This window comes from Cyprinodon tularosa, unplaced genomic scaffold, assembly GCF_016077235.1.
Source record: "Cyprinodon tularosa strain WSP-4 unplaced genomic scaffold, ASM1607723v1 ctg92, whole genome shotgun sequence".
Lineage (NCBI taxonomy): Eukaryota > Metazoa > Chordata > Actinopteri > Cyprinodontiformes > Cyprinodontidae > Cyprinodon > Cyprinodon tularosa.
Window position 1 is genome coordinate 529,061 of NW_024039696.1, and position 23,646 is coordinate 552,706.

General features: G+C 38.0%; 1 protein-coding gene across 1 annotated transcript in view; it reads right to left on the reverse strand.

The window, feature by feature from the left end:
• The window catches only part of cerk (ceramide kinase), a 64,037-nt gene that overhangs the window by 25,074 nt on the left and 15,317 nt on the right, over window positions 1–23,646 (reverse strand). The window contains exons 3-8 of the mRNA XM_038274580.1: window positions 22,408–22,530; window positions 19,807–19,932; window positions 19,145–19,211; window positions 13,838–13,983; window positions 2,228–2,302; window positions 1,903–2,055 (exon numbers count right to left, since the gene is read on the reverse strand). Coding sequence (XP_038130508.1) covers window positions 1,903–2,055; window positions 2,228–2,302; window positions 13,838–13,983; window positions 19,145–19,211; window positions 19,807–19,932; window positions 22,408–22,530 — 690 coding nt within the window. The remainder of the gene's footprint in view (window positions 1–1,902; window positions 2,056–2,227; window positions 2,303–13,837; window positions 13,984–19,144; window positions 19,212–19,806; window positions 19,933–22,407; window positions 22,531–23,646) is intronic.

Genomic DNA, 23,646 nt, shown 5'->3' on the forward strand with positions numbered 1-23,646 from the left:
TTAACAAACAAAAATTCTTATTTTACAGAAAAACATGAGACATTTCTAGCAATCAGTAATTTACTTATTTCAGCATCCAGCTCAAATTTCTTTCAGCTGCTGACAAATCATGAGCTCTTGAGCTGGATGTCATGTCATGATGTTTCCAAAAAAGAAAAAAACTATTCACTGAGCTTTGTTTCCATGTTGGAAGACGTTTCGCTTCCCATCCAGAAAGCTTTTTCAATTAAAAATGTCAGGAATCGCTATGAGTTTGAGGTTTTATACAATAGCCCATCAAAAACTTGTTTTTGTTTTGAGAACATGCAAATTAAAACTTTGGAATTTTGGAAAATTTTGGAATAACTATGACCTGGATGACTGATAATCTTCACCAGCATTATGTCATAATCCTGCAAACAGATTCCATGTGACAGAGGAGGGAGAGAATGAAGAAGGTATAATGCACCCAAAGTATTTCTGTGTTGAAAATCTTTTGACTCAACTTCTAATTATGCATTCAACAAATCTTTTGATGGAAAACAGATTATAAGAAATCTGTTGTTGATAGACAGCCATAAAACGGGTCACAGAACAAGTGGAAGAAGGTATAGTTAGAGCAATGGATTTGACTGGGTTTGCCTGAGGAACGTTTTTATTTTGGTGTAGCTTTTCTCTGTTTGGTGCTCAAATGTCCGGCAGCAGTAAATGCAACACCTCTGGCCTGCAAAACAATGGCGGAGAATTAAGAGTATTGGGAGGGTTTTTTTTGTAGGTTGGGAAAGAAATCCCACTCACCAGATCAGCCATTTTTACCCAGAGGAAACCCAACTTCTTAAAGGTATAGTGGAGGATGTTCTTTTTCCAGGTGGATCATCAAAATAAGTGGTCCTCCTAATTGTCAATCATTCTGGTGGTATGTCTACATAAGGCCGTCCTACGTGCTCGTCCCCATTTTCACTCACCAGTGGTGAGCTTGAGATAATGAAAAAACTTGCAAATCTTCTATTAGAAAGTAAGCTTGTATGAGCGATGCAAACAGCAACTTTTAAACAGAGCATGCACAATGAGAAATGGGCCCATGCATGCTCTCACACGTATTTAATTAAGCGTTCCCTCACAGTAGCGGGAACAGGGTTGTGCATTTTCATTTTTTTTTAAGTGGAGAGGGCGGGTCTTTTAAAAAATTTGTGAAAAAACTCCATTATACCTTTGATATATTGTACTGTACTGTTTTGGTGCAGCTGGAGTTTATTTTCCCAGCATGCAATGGGCAGCATATGTGGATAGGAGAAGCTACCAGTTAATGTAGATCATTGCAGGTTGAAGAGTTACGTTGATATTTGTTGATGCTTTTATATCCATTATATGCTACTATAAGTGACGTTATAATCTGACATATTCATTACCACAGCATGAGTGAGGTCTCATCAACAGGTATATAAATGGTTGTTGTTCAGTATAGTGGGTCACGCCTTCTGGAGTTGTGCAGTGTATGGAGTACGGAAGTAACAATTATCGCTATAGGATATATTGGAAAAACAGTTCCAGCTAGATATATTTTTGAACATACAAAACCATGCCTCTCCCTTCCAAACCCTCGTAACCACGCCTTCAAAACTGCTGTCTACAGCACGTCTAGAGCAACAGGAGCAGCTGCTGGCAGGGAGACAGGCAGCATTGATGATGCAGAGCGCTCTGATCACTCCCGTGAAACAGTTTATTAACGCCTAAATGAACTAAAAATGCCAAAATCTGCTGGCAAACCACGTATGCTTTTTACTGGATTAAATGAGAAATTGCATCTAGGCATGCAGTCATTTTGTCATAAACAGTGAAAAAGAAAAAAAATATGGAAATAGTTTAGAAATAAAAAAGACAAACAGTAAAAAACAATAAAGGTTAAAATGATTGCTGGCATACCTGACAGGTCGTATCTAGCAGGACCAAGCCACCGATTCCTCTCACTGTCTGTTAGAACATCGCCATAGAAACCATACCCAAGCAGAGAAACAGAGTATTTGAGGAAGACGTCGTTGTGGTGAACCGAACATACATCCATTGGCTGAGAATCACCTGTGAAGACGCCACAGAGTGATGCTTAAAATACTAAAGCCAGTAGCTATAGTGATTGCACAAAGATTCTCTGTTTGTTTCCTCACAACACTGATAACATCGGATATGGGACCGTCTAAGCAGGGGCTTAAAAAAGACACGTGTTGGCAGGATTTCAGGAACCTAAACTCACCGACAATGATGTGTAAGGCAGATGTAACTGGATCGTTTGTTCCCACTGTGGCAAAGCAGATACAATCGGTAGACCCTGTTGGACACACAAGGGGATGTTGTATTAGAAACACCTCGGTAGCAACATCAAAAAGAAGATTTTGCCCTAGTGTTAAATTATTGTTAGATCCAAGATAAATCCATGAACTGAATGAATCCTGTGATCTTCACTCATTTTCAGGGATTATTCACAGCTGTACAGGTGGAAAACTACAAACATGTTTCATTTTTAGCTATTTCATGTGTTTCAGCTTGGAACGCCTGGTTGAATCCATTCCAGTGAATATCGGTCATCTTTTTTTGCTTTTTTTCCATCTACAGAAAAGGCATAAAATGTTGCAATAAAAATATTATCCTGCTGATAAAAGATATTCAACCACCACTTTTTAACAATCATTGTGATCACTGTTCCCTCTCCGCTGCGCACTGCTTGCACATTCTCAGCGCACCACAAAAACCAATATAAACTGTAAATCAATTAGACCAGTGCTTTTCCTGCAACACTAAACTCAATATATTAAAAAAACCTAACAAATAAGGATAATGTGTAAGTTAATTTTTTTTTAGCATTTTATCACAAATTACCTCAGCCTGCTGGATCTATTCTTCAATTCCAGTTTCATATATCACCATCAAATCAGCTTTATAATGAAAATTTAAGAGTTGGATTTGGATTGATATTTTTAATAAAACGTTTTTGTCCTTTAAAAAAAGTTCATCAAATTCAGCGCATCAAAGATCGCAACATGCATAAACAATCCAGCAAATAATTTTCCAGAACAATAAAACACTCTGGTTCCTTACAGCCCTGCTACCCAAAATCCACACAGTTTAAAGCATTCCTATTCATCGTGCAGCGCGATGCCCTGTGTGACTTTTTCTGCTAATTTCAAACAAATGATGAAGCATAAATGCAAACAGGGGTCAATCGGCACATTCTCAGTTATGGTGGCAGCAGCACTTAGATGTGAAGAGCTAAAGGAGATCTCACAGCTGGATATCTGTGCTACATTTCAGCATCCGGTGCTGATTGTGAAAGAAGATTTAGTTTAATTAATCTTATATAAACAGCATCCAGAAAGCTCTTAAAGAGGCCTATTTGGACAATTATTGGAGAAACAACGAGGGCAGATGTGAGAAATTGATCAAATGTAAATCATATTTATTTATATTCTAGTGACATTTATTAAGATATTTTATTTTTTATTGTAGAAATGCTAAAAAACTATAATAAAAAAATGTAGAGTAAAAGAGTTACTAAAACTCACCTTTCACTGACCTCACCTATAAATTGTTCTGTGGTTTTTGTTGTGGCTGTATTTTATATATTTTTTTTACCTTAGTTTCCATCATTTATTGTATAAAAAAACCTGTTCTGTTTTAAGGGCATCGTGCGTAGCTTGGTCATGATTTGGGAAACTGGTGCAGCTCTGCTTTATTCGCTTTAAGGAAAGGCCTCTGTAAATATATTTTATTTTATTTATTTTACCCAGGTCACTGCTTCGGAAGGGCAAATATGCGTACTTTCCTGCACAGATTAGGACATATATTCTGATGCAATTTTGATGAATTATAAATTTTGAGGTCTCTGGGTGACATGTTTGGGAAACCCTGCTTTATGTAGAAATCATTTAAAAGTTAAACTGATGTTTGACATTTATTTACCCAACAGATGCTCCAACCAATCCAATTTTCTATCTCTTCAAAATCACTTTCTTAAACATTTATCATATTTTCTGGATTATAAGGCACTCCAGACCAAAAGACGTGCCATCCATAAAATTCAAAATAAAACGGAAAAGACATATATAAGGGAAATTTATTTGATAAAATCCAACACCAAGAACAGAAATGTCATCTTGAAAGGCAATTTAAAATAAAAATAGAAAAGAGACAACAACAGGCTGAATAATTGTACAGTATTCTAACATTACATGACACAAACAATGAACTAGAATGTGTCTGGTATGTTAAAATAACATATTAAAGAGTTATTCAGCCAACTATAGCATAAATAACATGCTAACAACTTTGTCAAACTATCCATGTCACTCCAAATTACTAAATCCAAGGAAATCTTCGTCCTTGGTGTCACTTTTAAACAACTCTGCTAACTCCAAACTTTTTTCTGCTGCTCGATTACCATTTTCAGCGGCATATTTTTCTATTTGCAGCTTGTAATCTGCAGAAAATTATTTTCTTTTCGGTGGTATTTTGGTTAAGCCCTAAGTTTAAACATTTTTATAAGTGTCATCTTGTGGTTTAGTGTGAAAATAACATGAAATTATATAATATGTTAATAATTTCACATATAAGTCACTCCAGAGTCGCACCCCCTGCCCAAACTATGAAAAAAACTGTGACTTATAGTCCGGAAAATACGGTAATGTCTTTACGGTGCCTTAAAAAATTGTTCACATGTAAATGAATGTTTCATTTACACGTTCTGTTAATAAAATGGTGCAAATTCTGAATCTACTTCAATTCTAGTTTGTGAAGCTACAAAACTTAAGAAATGAGTGTAGATTTTTTCTGTTTTTTAAGGCAGTGTAGACTCATCCCAAACAGTATTGTAAACCTCTTCTTTGAAATGATTTTGTAATCAAACACTTTGTTTATGAAGGCTGCAGAAAATCTCTCTTCTGCTAAGTTTTAGAGATAATGTGGACTAAATTTGGTTTACCTGAGCAGCCATTAATCTGTGGACAGTATAAGTAGGACTGCAAGTTAAAAAATAAAACATGCAATACATACTAATGGATATGCATTTATAGATAGGAACAAAGTCAGTGGAGGAAAAATTAGAATCTGTCTTTTTTTAATTCCCACCCCTTCTAGAAAACAAGCTGCATTCTTTCCTCCTTTTTTCTCTCGTGCATATAGCTTTCAAAACATACATAAATATGGGACTAGTTCTGTTTAACATGCTTTCCGTGCCTCCCTTATTTTTTTCAAATCTTCTGTTTAATCTTCCTATTTTTTTTTTTTAAACCACAAATAAGATCTGTCACAAAAGCTGTGGTGATCAACCGAATGAAGAATTTTTCAGGACCACAACCAAGAAAAGCAAATGTAGCCGAATGATTTCATTAGGCGCAGGCAAAGAGACGTAGCAGTCATTAAGTATACTAATCGGATACCTTGGGGCCCTGGGCTATCATCAGCACTCTTCAGCCAACAAATGAAGGAGAAGAGGCATTCCCCGCCTTGTGAGAAATGTTGAGTTTGATATTAAATCTTTCAACTTGAGAGGTAATAAGACTCCATCGCTCTGTGAGTGGGCTCACAGAAGCATGACAGGGCGATCAGGCCTGTCATTCGGAGACGGACACACAGATGAGTATGAAGATCAGCTCCCTTTCTAGCCTCTTTAGGCTTTCTATGAATATCACTTATCTGGCCTTTGCTTCCTCTTCTCTGAGCTTCATAATCACATCTGAACACTTTGAAATTGCTCCTGACAGCTCTGCTACGCTTGCCTTTTTTTGGGGGGGCTGATTGTATAAAAGCAGTGACATGCTGCGATTTGAATCCTCTAAAGCTGCTCTGTACAAGCCAGCTTCCATGCAAATGTTGAACAACGTTCAGCCCTCAGACGCTTTGTTTTATTCCCCTTAAGTTTCTCGGGCGCAGTCATCTGTTTGCATGTTGGAAAAACCAAAACCCATCACAAAGCATATCCTCATCTTAACAGCTTCAGTTTTTAATGTCTCTCAAGTAACATCATCTCATCATTTCAAAAATTTTTTTTTAGCTCTTTCACAACAAAGGCTCTCATATGATGTTTTTGCTGTATGAATGTATAGATAATCAATTTCATGGCTACACTTGTGCTTAAAACTTATGAAACAGACCGCTTACACACTTAAAAATTTATATAACCTAATTTTACTGTGCTGTAATTTACTAATTATTTTTTTTCAGTTTTGATGCTTTAATTTTTAATTATTTATTGTTCATGAAATTCTGTCTTTAAGCACTTTACAATACAAACCAGTGCTTTTTTTTTCAAATGTCAGGCAAACCAATGCAATACAGACTAGCAAATAAAACAAAACATTAAAGATACCATTAGGGCTGGGTTAGTGTTAACGATTGTTTTGTTAATCGATTAAGCTGTCATTTATTTTTCCGATTAATAATCAGATGTCAAAAGGTTCCTTTAAAGAAGTTTTGTTTACAGAATTAAACCAGCTGAAAACTACCACTTGAGGAGTTCTGGATAGAGCATACTGACAGACGAAAAAGATTGATCTTAAAGGCACAGTGCAGACTTTGTCACCTAAAGAGTTCATGCATATGAGTTATATGATTCAAAGCAAAATACAGGCAGAGAAAGATAGCAGGCTACAAACAAAAGCAACTAGGGGCACCAGACAAAGCATATAGATTAACGGGGGAGAGTTGGCCTAGTGGTTAGAGCAGTACCCTTGTGCTCTCAGAAGGTTGCAAGTATCCGGTTCAATCCCCACAGACTGCACTCTGGGTCCCAGAGCAAAACCCTTAACCCCATACTGCTCCCCAAAGGGGATGGGTTAAATTCAGAAAGTAAATTTCTCCATTGTCAGATCAATAAAGTTCAAATTCTATCCCATTGATTTCTAGACAGGAAACTTTCAGGTCTAGTACCCCTAGTGGCCAAAAGTTAGATGGTTTGCCTTTAAATGCAAAATATTTATCTATATATTTTTTTTATTCTTGGTATAATTACTCCTCTAATTGGGTATCTCTATCAGCTAAAGCAATTTTTTAGGGTCTCTATATTCCAGGTAATGATTAAAGTACTACTAAATTAGTAGATGATTATTTCAAAAATCAATTAAACAGGATTAACACGATTACAGGTGCTGGTCATAAAATTAGAATATCATGAAAAAGTAGATTGATTTTAGTAATTCCATTTAAAAAGTGAAACTTGTATATTATATTCATACATTACATACAAACTCATATATTTCAGATGTTTATTTTGTTTAATTTTGATGATTACAAATGACAACAAATGAAAATCTCAAATTCAGCATATCAGAAAATTAGAATATTGTGAAAAGGTTCAAAATTGATGGCCCCTGGTGCCACACTCTAATCAGCTAATTAACTCAAACCACCTGCAAAAGCCTTTAAATGGTCTTTCAGTCTAGTTCTATAGGCTACACAATCATGGGGAAGACTGCTGACTTGACAGTTGTCCAAAAGACGACCATCGACACCTTGCACAAGGAGGGCAAGACACAAAAGGTCATCGCTAAAGAGGCTGGCTGTTCACAGAGCTCAGTGTCCAAGCACATTAATAGAGAGGCGAAGGGAAGGAAAAGATGTGGTCGAAAAAAGTGTACAAGCAAGAGAGATAACCGCACCCTGGAGAGGATTGTGAAACAAAACCCATTCAAAAATGTGGGGGAGATTCACAAAGAGTGGACTGCAGCTGGAGTGAGTGCTTCAAGAACCACCACACACAGACGTATGAAAGACATGGGTTTCTGCTGTCGCATTCCTTGTGTCAAGCCACTCTTGAACCACAGACAGCGTCAGAAGCGTCTTGCCTGGGCTAAAGAGAAACAGGACTGGACTGCTGGTGAGTGGTCCAAAGTCATGTTCTCTGATGAAAGTAAATTTTGCATTTCCTTTGGAAATCAAGGTCCCAGAGTCTGGAGGAAAAGAAGAGAGGCACTTCATCCACGTTGCTTGAAGTCCAGTGTAAAGTTTCCACAGTCAGTGATGGTTTGGGGTGCCATGTCATCTGCTGGTGTTGGTCCATTGTGTTTTCTGAGGTCCAGGGTCAACGCAGCCACATACCAGGAAGTTTTAGAGCACTTCATGCTTCCTGCAGCTGACCAACTTTTTGGAGATGCAGATTTCATTTTCCAACAGGACTTGGCACCTGCACACAGTGCCAAAGCTACCAGCACCTGGTTGAAGGACCATGGTATCCCTGTTCTTAATTGGCCAGCAAACTCTCCTGACCTTAACCCCATAGAAAATCTATGGGGTATTGTGAAGAAGAAGATGCAATACACCAGACCCAACAATTCAGAAGAGCTAAAAGCCACTATTAGAGCAACCTGGGCTATCATAACACCTGAGCAGTGCCACAGACTGATCGACTCCATGCCACGCCGCATTGCTGCAGTAATACAGGCCAAAGGAGGCCCAACTAAATACTGAGTGCTGTACATGCTCATACTTTTCATGTTCATACTTTTCAGTTGGCCAACATTTCTATAAATCCTTTGTTTTTATTGGTCTTCAGTAATATTCTAATTTTCTGATATGATGAATTTGAGATTTTCATTTGTTGTCATTTGTAATCATCAAAATTAAACAAAATAAACATCTGAAATATATGAGTTTGTATGTAATGTATGAATATAATATACAAGTTTCACTTTTTAAATGGAATTACTGAAATCAATCTACTTTTTCATGATATTCTAATTTTATGACCAGCACCTGTAATTGTTTTCATTATGCTATATTTGAAAATATATTAACAATAAGACCTCCTGAGGATTTTTTTCACCTTTTGCGCAGCAAAATTCCTCTTAGATAAGGCAGATGGCCTTTAACAAAACTCTCCTCCTTAAGTCTTCCTCTGAACAAGCTGTTTTGGCTTTACATGCCCCTGTCCTCCCGCGGGCTGTGCCCCCACAACCCGCAACCATGACAACTATTCAGATTTTCAGTTTCAGGACACATACTGTATGACTGTTACTTTTTTTTAAATAAAATGAATCTTGAATCAAATGGGACCTATTAAAAAAACAGTTCAAACCAACTTGAAAGCAGCAAGTGATTCTTCACAACATTTTTCTAAAAATTGTAAAAGAAAAACCCGCTAACCAGAAGAAATGACACAGTGTTTTTAAGATAAATAAAAAAACAAGGCACAAATAAAAAAACAAATGCTATTCTCGAAGAGCTACACAATCTAACACCAGTCCAGCTGTGCTTTTTCTGGGTAAGAAAGGCAATAAACTATGAGAGTAGCTGTAGCTTCAGTACAAAATTAACACAAAGCATAATATGCTTTGTGTTAATTTTGTTAGAAAAATGTATATTATACATTTTTCTCATTCTAGAATCTGTTTTTCAACAGATTCAACAGAAAGACTGAAGATAAAGTTACCAGCATTAATAGTTGCAGTGATGCAGTAATGGACAGTGGCATGAGAAAAAAAACAAACAGATAGGAGCAAATAAAGTCTCTCAGCAGCCTGGGCTTCTGATGGCGTAACTATAGATATAGCTCTGGAAAATCTAAGTCAAATAAACTAGAAGATGATTTTTTTGTGTGCTTTCTTTTAAATGTTATTTTCCAGAACTTCAGACAAAAGCAATGATGTGTTTCCCCAGAACAGCCTCATAATCGAAAGATTTGATTTCCATTGTAGTTTTAGAGTCACCAAACCTGCAGTCTGAATACAAGGTGCTATAAAACTCTGTTGATTGTAAATTAACAAATACAAAACAAACTATAGCATGAGCAAAAGAAACAAAAAAGCTCTGTGTGTCTTAAGAGTGGAAAAAATTATTAACTTTGGGGACCAAAAATATTAGAAGTATTACAGGTGTTCTTTTTTATTATTAAGAAAATGTTTTTCTGGGGGGAAAAAATGCTTAGTTCAGGGAAGGATTTACCTTTTAGCGTAACTTTTGGTGTAAAACTAGATTTGTTCTTATTTTCTTAACTGATATAAAACAATGCTCTGAGCTTAAAAGATTGAAGAAATGTTTGGCTGTTGATTTTTTTGTTGTTGTTTTTTTTGTTTTTATCTTTCACCGCAACTTGACATTCCAGTAAAAAAATTTGAGCATTTTCTGAAATATTACAGGAAGTTCTAATGATTAATATAGCACAACAGATATATTTTTTTAATCTGCTCATTAGAATCAGTTTATCTCCATTACATTCAGATTTCATTTCATTTTGTAGCAAGCTGCTTGATTTTTATCAGCTAAAAAGAAATAAAACCTCTGACATATTGATTCAACAGTGTTTTTAAAACAAACTAGCTAAACAGAATCATCTTTATCCAGATGAATCATTAACTGTCTCACCACCCCTTTTTAAAAACAAGGCGGCCACCGACATCAAGCTGAGCTCAGGATATCCTCACGCTGGTCTTCACACGTCCTATTTCCATCCCGCTGAAATGTACAGTGATTTTAAAAATGTCACGCAGCATGTTCCCAATCATGCCACTTAGGAGTGATTGACCTCTTTGGGGATCATAGAGGCACCCTGGCCTGTTGCCATGGAGATTATCTTACATAACTAAGCACCCTGGGAGCATAAAGTCCTGAAAGTGTAACAATTAAAAGTAGATAAATCATTTACACTTTCTGTAGAAAACTTCAATCTCCTACTTTTGCATCTCTTCCATGCAAATGACTTAACCGTCACTTTTATTAGTGACTTTTGGAAAACACCTGAAGACCCTGATTAGACTTTAAGCATTCAGCTAAGTGATATATCATGACTGCACAGGACAAAAAAGGAAGCGATTTCTCCCTAGAGAGTAAGGGAATGTTGTATCTTTAAGGCATGCTATAATACTTCAGTCAGGATAACATGATTTACAAAGGCAGCGGCTGCGGGGGAAATATGTAAGGTGGTTGTATAATTTAATGTAAACCTAAGGCGGTAGCTTTGTGAAAAGACCTTGGAGAAGAGCCCATTTCATTTTTTTTGACAAAATGGAGGAACCTACAGAATCTCAAAACTCTCACAAAAACTGGACAGTAAAATATTAGAAACTCTTTTCCTTACCCAAAAAGTCACATTTTAAACTGAGACAATCTAAAGGTTGGGTTGTAATCTGAAAGCAACATGATGGCATGGATCTATCCTGCCTGGCATCAACATCTCAGGCTGCTGGGGAATAAAGAACTTTATTGATCTCAAATTGGACAAATTCAATTCTGCGTTTAACCCATCCAACCACTGTGTGGCGCCAAGGGAGCCATCTGAGTTTAAGGTTCTTGCTCTTTGACCCAAAGTGCCAGTCTGTGGGATTTAAATTCAGAACCTCCGGGACTTTACTTTTCTATTAACATTGCAACATTTAAGCACTACCATTGTTGACCAGCTTCACCCAGTTATCAGCCCATAATCAGCCCTTTGAGGGCCGCTGCCCTGCAGGTTTTAGAGGTTTGCTTCCTTCAGCACAGCTCATTCTGATGGGTGCAGTTCAGCAAAAGCCTCTTAATCAGCTATCAATGAAAATGAGCTGTGCTGAAGTAGGGAAACCTCTAAAACCTGTAGGACAGCGGCCCTCAAAGGGCCCAACTTTGGGTATGCCTGCTTTAAAGTGTAATTCCAGCAGAGCATTACAGCATGACCCTAAGCTCTAAACATCTCAAACCAGTTTCTTTCACATGATGATTAGTTCACTAAACTCCAATGGTCTTCACTGTCACCAGATCTCTATCTGATGCTGCAGTATGATGCATATTTTCATCACAGTTGTGGTTATGTGACGCAGTCAAATTAACCTAGACAAACTTGCTTTGTTCTGGAGAATTTTGAGGGCAAGTGGTACATTTTACATCCATTTTCACAGATGGAGGTGAAATGTTTGCTTGTGGGTAAGATTTTATTTAAGCAAACCATTAGAAATGCATAAAAATGCATTTTTTTGTTGTTTTGAAAGCATGGTAGCCATATTGGATATACCGTATTTTCACGACCATAAGGCGCACCGTACTAAAAGGCGCACTCTCAGTTATGTGTCCCATTTCTGTATTTAACACACACATAAGGCGCACCGGACTATAGGGCGCGTTTTTTATATACAGGTACATCTCCTCTACTACCTTTAAATACCTCTACTGCGTATTTAAAAATACAGCGGGGGCAAAACTGAGTATGACTGTGCTTTATTCATGTATTTATTACAAACTATTAATCAAACCTGGCAGCTGGCCGTGAGACAGACACATCGCAGATGACACAGCGCTGTGATCACTCCTAAATTAACTTAAAATCCTGAAACCTGCCGACGGAATATGTTCGCTTTTATTGCCGGTATCCTGGTGCCTGCAGTTTAAATTATTTAGATGAAAAACACCTGCCAGCAGCCGCGGTGAACCTGGAGGCTGCCCGGCCTAGAGGCTGCTGATGAACGGATTTCTGCTGTCGGTGCACCGCTGGTATGTGGGGGTCTGAGCGCCTCTGACAGAAATAGATAATCTGGATGAACTGACTGCAATTATTAAGTTTTCAGGTGGCCTTTCTCACTTAAAAACATATTAAAACTACTTTATTCCCACTGATCACAGCAAATATAGCTGCAAGATTTAGATTATTTCGATGAAAAAACACCTGCCAGCCACCGCTGTGAAGAGGAGGAGACCCGCCCAGAGGCTGCTGTTGAATTAAGTTTTCAGGTAGAAAAATAGAGCGGGAGCAAAACTGAGTATGTTTGTGCTTTATTCATGTATTTATTACAAAGTATTAATCAAACCCATCAAAGTCATCATCCTCTGTTTCTGAATTAAACAGCTGCGCTAAATCAGTAACTTGCGTAACTTGCCCGGCGCTGCCTTCCACTTATCCTGAAACTGTGGTCTCCGTCGGTCATCCATCGCTCCCACGCCGCTCGCAGCCTTACTTTGAACGGCCGCTTCACACCGATGTCGAGCGGTTGAAGTTCCTTTGTCAGACCCCCCGGGATAACGGCGAGCACAGCGTTCATTTGATTCACCTTTTTTTTCACATCGGCTGTGAGATGGGCACAGCCACGCTTTCATCATCTCCTCATCCATCCAGCCTTTTTCATTTGCGTTAATATCATATGTCATCAGAGCGCTGTGTCTGTCTCGCTGTCAGCTCCCAGATCAGCTTCTCTGATTGGTTGATGCGGCGCGTCCAGCAGCAAAACTTCAATTTTTCCATCTCGAGCAGCAGCAGCGCGTTGGCGGTGCGTCAGATGCTTAAACGCTTCCCGACGTGCTGCACCTGCTGCTCAAAACGCGCTGCGGGACCTTTTGCTGCACCTATACGCGCGTCAACCATTGACTTTGCATGTAAACTCGCTGCTTCTGCTGCACCTGCTGGGTCCGGTTCACACCGATGTCGAGCGGTTGAACAGCGAGCACAGCGTTAATTTGTTTCCACATGTTTTTCACATCAGCTGTGAGATGGGCACGCATGGAGTTACATATTAACAGCGATGGTGATGAGTGGAAAAAAAACACCTGGTCTCCTTACATTCAGCCACTCTTTCATCATCTCCTCAATGAGGTGGTCTCAAAAGTCGCAGTTACAACACACATAGGGCGCACCGCACCATAGGGCGCACCGGAAAAAAAAGACGTTTAAGTGCGCCTTATAGTCGTGAAAATACGGTATTTTAAATAACCGGTTAGTGTCAAACAAGTTCTCAGGGTCTTCCTGTTTATTTCCCCAGCTTTAACCATAGAAATATTACTTAAAAAGTGAAGATTTAAAGGATTTCTGATTGTTTTGTGACAAAACTCAACCCTTCCACTAACATATAAAAGAACAATCAAAAATCAAAGAGTTCTTATTCCAAAAAATGTTTGCATGTAAAAGGATTCCAGAGCCTACCTGCAGGAATGATGCCTATACGTAAAGGGCATGGCACCAACTCCGCATCCGGTTGGTTCTGGTCGATGTTGTGATCAGTCTGGATCCTGGTAACCAGCCCATGAAGGATCTCACTGAACATCCCATCTCCGCCCACACACACCACCCTGGAGAGAACAAGACAAACCAGCAACTTGAAACCATCCTTTAGTCTTCCCAACGCACTCCTGCGAACAGGTCATGTAGTATCCTGGCAGGTTGCTGTGTAATGAGTTGAATTATATCTACATGTGTTCAGAGTCAAAGTACATAATCAGGAGGAAAATAGCTGCACAGCAAGAAAACCTTGACAATAATGGAACAGGGCAACTGTTAAACCTTACAATAAATAAGAATATCACGCTGTGCCACCCGGCATTACAGCTTCTTAGGTCTAACTCGAAAGCAACTGAAATGCATCTATAAATTATGTGAGCTGCAGAATAAAAAGCATAATGGGTTCTAACCCTGCTTCCACTGTTACGAATGAAAGATGAATAGCTGAAAGGACGGGGTGCCTGGCAGGATAGAAAGGGCCCTTTCGGTGCACTTTTTACCCTTGGCTTCTCGCTTTAGCTCGCATAATTTACAGCTTATAACCTTGATGTATGTCAGTGATTTGTGGTTTTTGATGATTTGTGGTTATTGTAAGAACTGCTGAAAGGCAGATAGAGCTGTAAAAAAGCAGCAATATGAACATTTGAATTCAGAAACATTACATTCATGGACTGTATTGTTACAGATCTGTTTTTTTATTGAATTTAAATGTTTTTAAAATAAGATTATCATTATTATTATTATTTTTTTTTTTTTGCATTTTGCTCACTTTAACTGAAATCAGTATTGACACAAATTTGGTTAAAATACCTTCACACAGAAAACACATTTCTACACAGAATGCCTGCGAAATTTAAGGGCTAGATCAGGATTACTTGGATAACTTTATAATTAGACCTTATTGGTAATTAATAGCTTTCCTTTTCACAACAATCACACTAATTTAGTAACTGAATAATTCTTAACTACATAATACAGACTTAAATATTTAATTTGCAAAACAATAACCCACTCAGTTCTGTAATAAAGTCAAAAAGTTTAGGAAACACTGCATTGTAGATTTCCACTGTAGGAGGAAATTAATTAAACTGTTGCTCAGGGGTCCAGAGTCCTCTTTCAAAAGGTACATTTGAAATTTTAAATAAATCAAGGAGGGAGGGAAGAATTGGTCTATTATGACTGAGTCCAAAGTTGGTGCAGCCATCTAACAGGGGATTTTAGCACACTTCCTTCTTCTGACAAACTTTATTGGGATGTATACTTCATTTATAACCACACTTCACACCTGCCCACATTGCCAAAAGTACTAATACTAATGCTTTGATACCCATGATATCACAATGTTTGATTGGACTGCAAACGCACCTTATCTAAACCATGTAAAGGAAAGCTTTAAATTTACCTTTAAGCTTTCTCTACCTGATTCTTTCCTGAGAAGAAATAATTTGGAGCAATTTAAATAAGACTTCATAATGTATATGTCTTAAATGACTATGAGACGTGACAGCAGATTTGACAGAAATTTTTATGTTAATCAGACCAGAGAAATGACTCGGGTGACAAATGACAGCACTTATCACCCGGTTTTGCTTCTTCAAGAAGTCTCAGAATAGCAGTGATAGAATAATTTTATAAATACAGCCTGCCACATCATCACACCGTGACATCATAGACATGTTTGTAAAATGTGGAGCATTACTGGCTCCTGCCATATCAAAATATATCAATTCTCTCATAAGTATAAAACTTTGTCCGTATTGTCCTAATTAGATAAACTGCGTGGGAAAATACATGAATCATAATAATAATACTAACAAACCCATAAATTAAACTGCTAAATAAAGAGCAGGCAAGAAGAAGATGACAGACAACCTGAACTAGCGATGCTGAAGAACTAAATGCATCTGATAACGCACGCCATGCTTTTTTAGCTCAGAAAAACCACAGCTGATCACCTTCATGCTATGGTGCATTTATGCATAATTACTGACCGTGCTGACTACATATACTGTACATGGACATACATTACTGTCTTCTGCAGTTCCTGCAGTAAGAAGTATTTAATTTTTTTTTTTTTTTTATCTCATTCATGAGACCAAAGTTTTCATTAGATGTAAGCCATAGGACAGAACTTAAAACACACCAATAGAGGAGAATTATTCTGCCTACATCTACAAAAACTAGCTGAAGAAACCCCCAGAAGTTACAACAATGTTTCATTATCCCTATGGAAATATTAGAGTAATTCTCAATTTAAAGGTACACTATGCAACCGGTGTTGATTTTCCAGCGAGGCTCCCCCCAGAGGGCGAAAGTAAAAGTGCACTGTCGTAAATATGCTCAGCTGTTCTCCTGGTTTCTCCGTCAAGCCAGGCGCGGTTGTTTTGAGCTTAGCAGCGAATGACTAATGCTGCGTTCACACTGGACGTAGCTGGCGCGACAGAAGCAGCGAGTTTACATGCAAAGTCAATGGTTGACGCGCGTCAAGGCGCAGCAAAAGGTCCCGCGGCTCGTTTTGAGCACCAGGCGCAGCACGTCTGAGCAGCTGAAGCAGCGCGTCGGGTGCGCAGGGAGAGAGACACAGCGCTGATGATCACTCCTCTTAAACAGTTTATTGACGCCTAAATTAACTAAAAATGCAGAAATCTGCCGGCAGAATATGCAGTTTGGATTATTTGGACCTACCAGCTGCCGCGGTGAACCGCTGCTGATGAAGGGATCCATACTGTCGGCGCCCCGCTGGTATGTGGGGGTCTGAGCGGCTCCGACAGAAAAAATATTGAAGGCAGGATAATAATCTGAATGAACTGACTGCACTGATTACGTTTTCAGGTGTATTTTCTCACTTAAACACATATTAAAACTACTTTATTCCCACTGATCACAGTAAATATAGCTGCAAGGCAGAGAAAGGTTAGTGAAGCTCCGCCCAATGCGCCTCAGACACACTTTTGCACCGCGCAGCCAGAGCAGCAAAGCTGCTTCAGCCACGCGTCAGAACTAACTGGTACAAGCAGCAAAAAGGAATCAGCAGACGCGATTTTGCTGCTTTTGCTGCGTGAACGTAGCATAACTGCACAAAGATTGCCACTGTGCTAGCAACGAGAATGCTTTTAACTGGGGGGTGTAGCAGTTCTTGCCGTAAAGCAAGACTGACTCTCACGAGACTTCTGAGCCTGTGGGTGCGGGTCGGTGCTCCTGCAATTGCAAGTGCAGTATTTCCCCCACAGACCACCAGGGCGGCCGAGAATACCTTTGTTCAACCTGAAATTACTCATTTAATCATCCATAACGTTATGGAACACATTAATTAACTGAAAAATGTTGCATAGTGTGCCTTTAATTACATTTTTAGACCAAAAACTAAACCGTGAATTATGTAACTTTAAGTGTCTTTAAATTTTGAATTCCGTAGAAATGAAGCATTACGGAAGGTCAGGAGGGACGAGATTAGATAAATAGATATATCATCAAATAAACAAATGCTAATGTACCATTAAATAATTGAATATACTGTTAAATTATTGTTTAATTGTTTCCATGCAGCAAACTAATTATTAAATTATTCATACTGTCAACTTTATCCAAGAAACTCAAGCGGGACCAACCTAACCAATGATTGGCTGCTTCACATAAGCCAAGACAACTTCTTAAAAAGATGCTGTAGCCTAGACTAATGTCTTTTTTTGAAAATGTTGGAATAACTTCAGTAACAGTAAGAGATTATTGCAATCTATTCACCATAATCTCTAGTTGAGCAACTCTATCCTCTATATCCTTAGTTTGATCCGAAATGTTTCTCATTGAGGTCCTGCTTGGAGGACACGGCATCAGACTTCAGCCAGTATCAGCATTAGCCCCGCCCACTAGCAAACGCTGGCAAAAACAATCCATTTAATTATCTAATTGAACTGATTTGACATTATTGGCCTATTTATTGGGACAATTTACTATGAAACTCTGCATCTTATAATTTAATGGGACATTTAATGGTATGTTTTATTATTTTATGGTGCATTTAATTTGGTCCCTTTTAACCCTCCATGGTGTGTTAGTTTGGAAATGATGTCTTACATTTGCAATGCTAGAATTTCAACGGCCTAACCAGAAATTCTATTTTTTCCACCATATGCAAAATTAATGAATTCTGAATTATTTTTTGCTTAAAGCTGTAAATATTTTTATGGCAGAGCAAAGTAATAGTGTTACCAAAATATATGTTTACTGGTATATTACCATATCTTGTTTCATAGGGATGAAGGTTTAATGCTAACTTGAGTTCAGTTTATTTATATAGCGCCAATTCACAACACGTCATCTCAAGGCACTTTACAGTTCACCAGATCATACAGTCAAATTGATTCAAAGTTTTCTATCTAAGGAAAACCAGTTGATTGCATCAACTTCACACTCAGCATGCTTGTAGCGACAGTGGAGAGGAAAAACTACCTTTTAACAGGAAGAAACCTCCAGCAGAACCAGGCTCAGTGTGAGCGGCCATCTGCCAGGTCCAAAAAGGTTCAAAATGCTAAATAGCTGAATGAATTAGGCTAAGTTGTGCTTTCATCCTCTCAAGCATTCGGCATGCAAAGGTGAGTGAATCTTCAATAACCAACAGAGGTGGTATTATCATATGATAAGGTAATGCAAATATTAGTGGAATGCGTTAATATTTAAGTAAGTTTAAGATACTTTAAACACCAGCATTAACCCTTATTGTGTCTAATGGTTGCAAAACTCATGAATCAAATGTTCGTTAGGTGTCCCATGGTAGTTGGAGATGTCTTAAATGAAGTAAAAGCAGATGCTTGGAAAAGCCTTAAAAATGTCCACAATTTAGCCAAAGCAGCATGTATTCAAGTAAAATACTGTACCATGTTTTGATCTAATGAAAAATGGAAAAATGAACATTGCTTTTGTTGCTATTCAAATTCATAAAGATATATTTGCTTCTTAGATGGTGAAGACGACTTTTTATGAATATTTTCAGTTTGTAAAAGAAGAAGCTGTAGATTGTTGTTTGCAGCACGTCGAAATTATGCAAAAAGTGCATTGTGAAAATGAATAATTCAGCTCCTTGCAGATCACCCAATAACAGAGTTTTAATGAGGGCCTCAGCGGTTTTATCAAAATATGAGTAGAGAGACAAGGGAATCAACATAAATGCCATAAGCAAAAATCTGTGTCTCAAAAGCTCGAAGGCAGCAGTAGCTACCTCATTGAAGTACTCACCCATCATAATCGTCTAGATTGGCCTCTGTTTTCAAGTGGTCTCTGGCATGATTAGCCCGCTCTGTAACTGTGGAAACCAATTAAATGGCAAACGTTAGTGCAAGTGCAATAAAAGAAATGCACCGACTAAATAAGTGGCGGAGCAGCCATTTAAAAACAAAAAAACACAGCACTTTGGATGCATTCGCTGAAACCCACTGAACAGATTAATGTTTAGAAAAGAAGCAAGGCACAAAGGCACAAACAGTCTAATTCAGCTATTGTACTGTGTATTAACAAAATGAGCCCAGAGGTAGAAAAAAAAAACAGTAAATCTGTTTACCAGGCATATAATCCCAGCACAAAAAAATCATGCCGCTCATAGCAGCTATAGGAAGCCCAGAGTGAATGGTTTTCACTCTGATGGACCATCAGTACTGAAGAAAATGCACTGTAGCAAACACTTATTGAATAATAGATGTGTTTGGATATCCAAGATTATCAAGTATCACATCATCCATTCAGGTGGTTTAACGATTAATGCCGCCATAAACCAAAATCATATCCTACTGAGGCTACCTTGGCCCTGTGAGAGGGCCACAGTGGCAGCAGAGATATATATCGTGGCCTTTGAGACTCATTTTTTATTTAAATGTTGTGGAGCTCAATTGATAAGTACCCACCAATCACATCTGTAAAGATACCGGCCCGCCTTAACACCGGAGCCACCTTCTGCTCGTAAATGTGCTTCCCGCGTCGCTTCCCCCCATACGGATTGATGTACACCAAGAGGTTCTTCGGTCGGTTGGCTGCAAAGTGAAGGATAGCGGTTGAAAATGCTTGACTTTTTTATTTGACAACACCCTGATTGGGGCTTTCATTAACTAGAGATCTTCTTAAAATAATGATCAGAATGTGCTGTTTGAAAAATAAATGACACGTCGACCAGCTGTGAAAGGAGTGCGAGGCAACTTGGAGGCACTGCATCATCTGGTGATGAACTTCTAAAGTGATGTGGCAGAGAATAGTTAATGGCTTATTTGGGGCGGCTGTGGAAAAATAAAGTACGGTGGCAGCTCAAACTAAAAGAGATTTGAATGGGATCAAGTGTTAAATGAGCACCAAGAAAAAAAAACTCCATATCATTTAGCAATAACACAAAAATTCCATTAGATTACATAAATGGGCTTGTCTGTGGGTGATGTAAAGGTGCAATGTGGAGGAGACAAACACTATTAAAGATGTACAGACTTCATCTTCACAATGAATGTGGTTAATATGACAGAATTGGTTCATCTTGGTTAGAAAAACGGCATCAAGATGACATTGTACTTTCACTACATCACCTTACAATCATGATTCCAGATATTTAAGATGCATCTTCTTTCAGATCTATTAGCCAAAGAGTGTGGCACATCATTTTGTACTCAATTATCGCTATAACAATGTTATAGATAGTTTTAGAACTTGAATCGTGATTCATCTTCTTTGACCTTTTGAGATGAGGGATGGGTCATGATTGATTCAGACCTACATGGCAAGTTGTAATGAAGCCAAAAGTGCTGGTGTGCTACCACACCAATCCATAAAGCATGTCAAATGTGTAGTGGTTGTGTAAAAATAGCAGTTATAGATAAAAGTTATTAAAAATACTACTTTTTAGGGGACTGTGTACTGATCTTTAAAGAGCAACTAAGATCCAAATGTTTTTTTCCCCATATTACTTGTATAAATTGGGCCTTAAGGGTGCTATATTTATGTTGCAGTGCAAAACTGGACATTTCCACAAACACTAAAAATTCTGAAATGTTTTCCTTAAAACCGTCTTATTGCTGCCCTCTATGGGTTAAAATGCAATAAGGACAGTTTCATTTTCCTAATGGGTAAACTGGTGCATGTCAACATAGAAGCCCAGTGTTTTGGGAGTAATTATATGTTCAATTTACCTGGAAACTTGGAACTCGGAAGTCGCCTTGATGTAATCTCCAAGGTGATACCATCCATTTTACATGTGAGGATAATAGTATTCTTCATAGTTCATATATGCCCTCTACGGCCACAGATACAACCATGAAAAATGACAAAAACACTGTTCTATGCAATGTTCCAGTTTTAAAGAATAAACTGAACCATCTCACTTAGACACACATCATCCTGGCTAGTTAGGAGTTGGATTTGTGAGCTTTGATCGATGTTGTTTTTCACGTCAAAATTTTATTACTTAATTTTTATTTTATTGACGGTACTTTGATTATTTAATCATATCAAATTATATGTCACTCCCACTTGTCCTTGACCACCATCTCCACACTTTATTGAGAGTTTGTATGAGGGCGGAGTTATGCTTTTATATCGGGTTTAGTTGCACTTTAAAAACCAGATGCTGCTAATTTAAAAAAAAAAAAGGTCCCCAGAGAATAAAACTTTGTAAAGAAATACGTTATTATGATTTACATTATGTCTCACTGAAAAGGTTATAATACATCTAATATTGACAAAATGTAAACATAAGTTTTTAGTTAAATTCTGGTTCTATGCAATAAAAAATTTAGTTTTTTTGCAGATATATCAAAGATTTTGAAATATGTTAATCTGAGTTTAATCAATCAGTTTAAATTTAAAAACTTTAATTAATACAACAATTTAGGTTAACTTTTTTATGTTATTTGAGTTTGCAAAACAATATGTGAAAGTTAAAGAGAAGGGTTTAACCCACTTCGAATCTTCCTGTTTGTTTAATTTTTTGGACATGCAGTGTCCAGATCTATAATCTTAAAAGTCTATAGCTTTAAGGTCTTAGACTTTAAGATCTGTAATGTGACAGACTGTCATTAAGGAGGCAATCTAATCAAAGTTTCTTCAAAATAACCCTCATCTTTCATTCTAACTCTAACCCTACAGAAGGGAAATTAACTGTGCAGCTAATTACTTTAGGTAAAAAAAGAGAGAAAATCAGGTTTAGACCATGCTTCCATTTATTAAAGGGTTTGATTTTTCAGATCAAAGTCTGCCCCTTCATGTGGGTCTGTAGTTCACTGGGTCAAACTTCTGCTCCCATGTCCTGGAAAAATCCCAACATTCTGTTTAGTTTGTTAGGTTAATCAACAGCAGTGTGTGTGAAATCACCTTTACACCTAAACGCGTTCTGCTACAGTTAATAAGCTCTTATCTGTGCTGAAAGTAACTTTACAACCAGATTCAAAGATAAGTGCTTCCTTGATGATAGATTGATCTGGAGTGAACATTCAGACAGTCCTGAGTGCATAGAGTGAAGGAGCACCTACTGAGTAATGACAGCTGCTCATTTGTAACTTGGATCCACTGGTCACAGATCTGCTGGTCGGCACAGTGGAAGGTGACATCGCTGCAACGCCACAGGTGCTGCTGGGTTCTCCTCACATAAGCAACTGCAAAGAAAACAATACTTTTTTCCATAGAACGCAGAAAACATTATATACACAATGAAATGTCCCTCTCTTATGCTAGAAGTGCCATAGGAATCAGAGAAACATCCATCATAGCTCCTGAGCCGAGGTTCCTGGAGTATTCTTAGAATTTTCCCCCAGTTTATGTTTTCTCTCTAATCATTAGTCCAAGTTTTGCTGCAATGCAGACTTGCCCTGCCAATGAACCCTTGCTTTATCCTAATCAACTTGGTCCGTCACAGAATGTGGGGAATGAGTAAGATAAGAAGGTGTGCGGGAAATGAGGAGGAAGTCAGCTGAGTAAGGCTTGGTTGCACAGAAAAAAGACAGATGAATAAATAGAATTTTTCTAAGATGGAGCAGGAATTTACTCACGAAGAACTTTGGGAGTAGATGAACTCACTAAGCATCTTCACACTGAATATTTCCTCTCATCAGATAGAGGAGTCACTCTTTTAAGGAAAAGCCTTTAGTTCAATCGACTCGCAGATCATACAAGTGGTGAAAATGTCAGAGAGTGTGAAAAATTTTCTCTAACATATTAATAGAAACAGAGTATGAGTTATAGAACATGCCATTAATGTTTCAGCATAGTGTGCCAACCCAGCTTTGTGAAGCTGTACATTTTAAAGCCTGCATTACTGGGCATATGCCATATTGAATGATATAAACTAAATTTTGTATGAATTTATTCCCGATAGCTCCAAGATAGAAATCAACAGAAGAAAAGTTTTAAAGGATTCATGCATTAAAAGGTTTTATAACTTTGGCAGTATGGACCTGATCATTGAAATTACACATATCCTAAACTTCAATATGCCTCCGAAATTATCAGCAAGCAGAGAAAGAATGCAGGATTCCATAAAGCATTAAACTTTTTTCTACAATCTTTTTGCTGCTGTAAACAACACAATTGTCCCATTGTGGGACAATAAAGGGATTTTCTCTCCTATTCTAATCTATATAAAATCTGTGCATTTGTATTCTGTATTCTTTGCTCAAATAGCCCTGAATAAAACCAAGGGAAGCCAACCAGAAGACACTTAACTCATGAGGGAAGATGTGGAAAGGGTGCTCTAGTCAGATGACACCAAAATT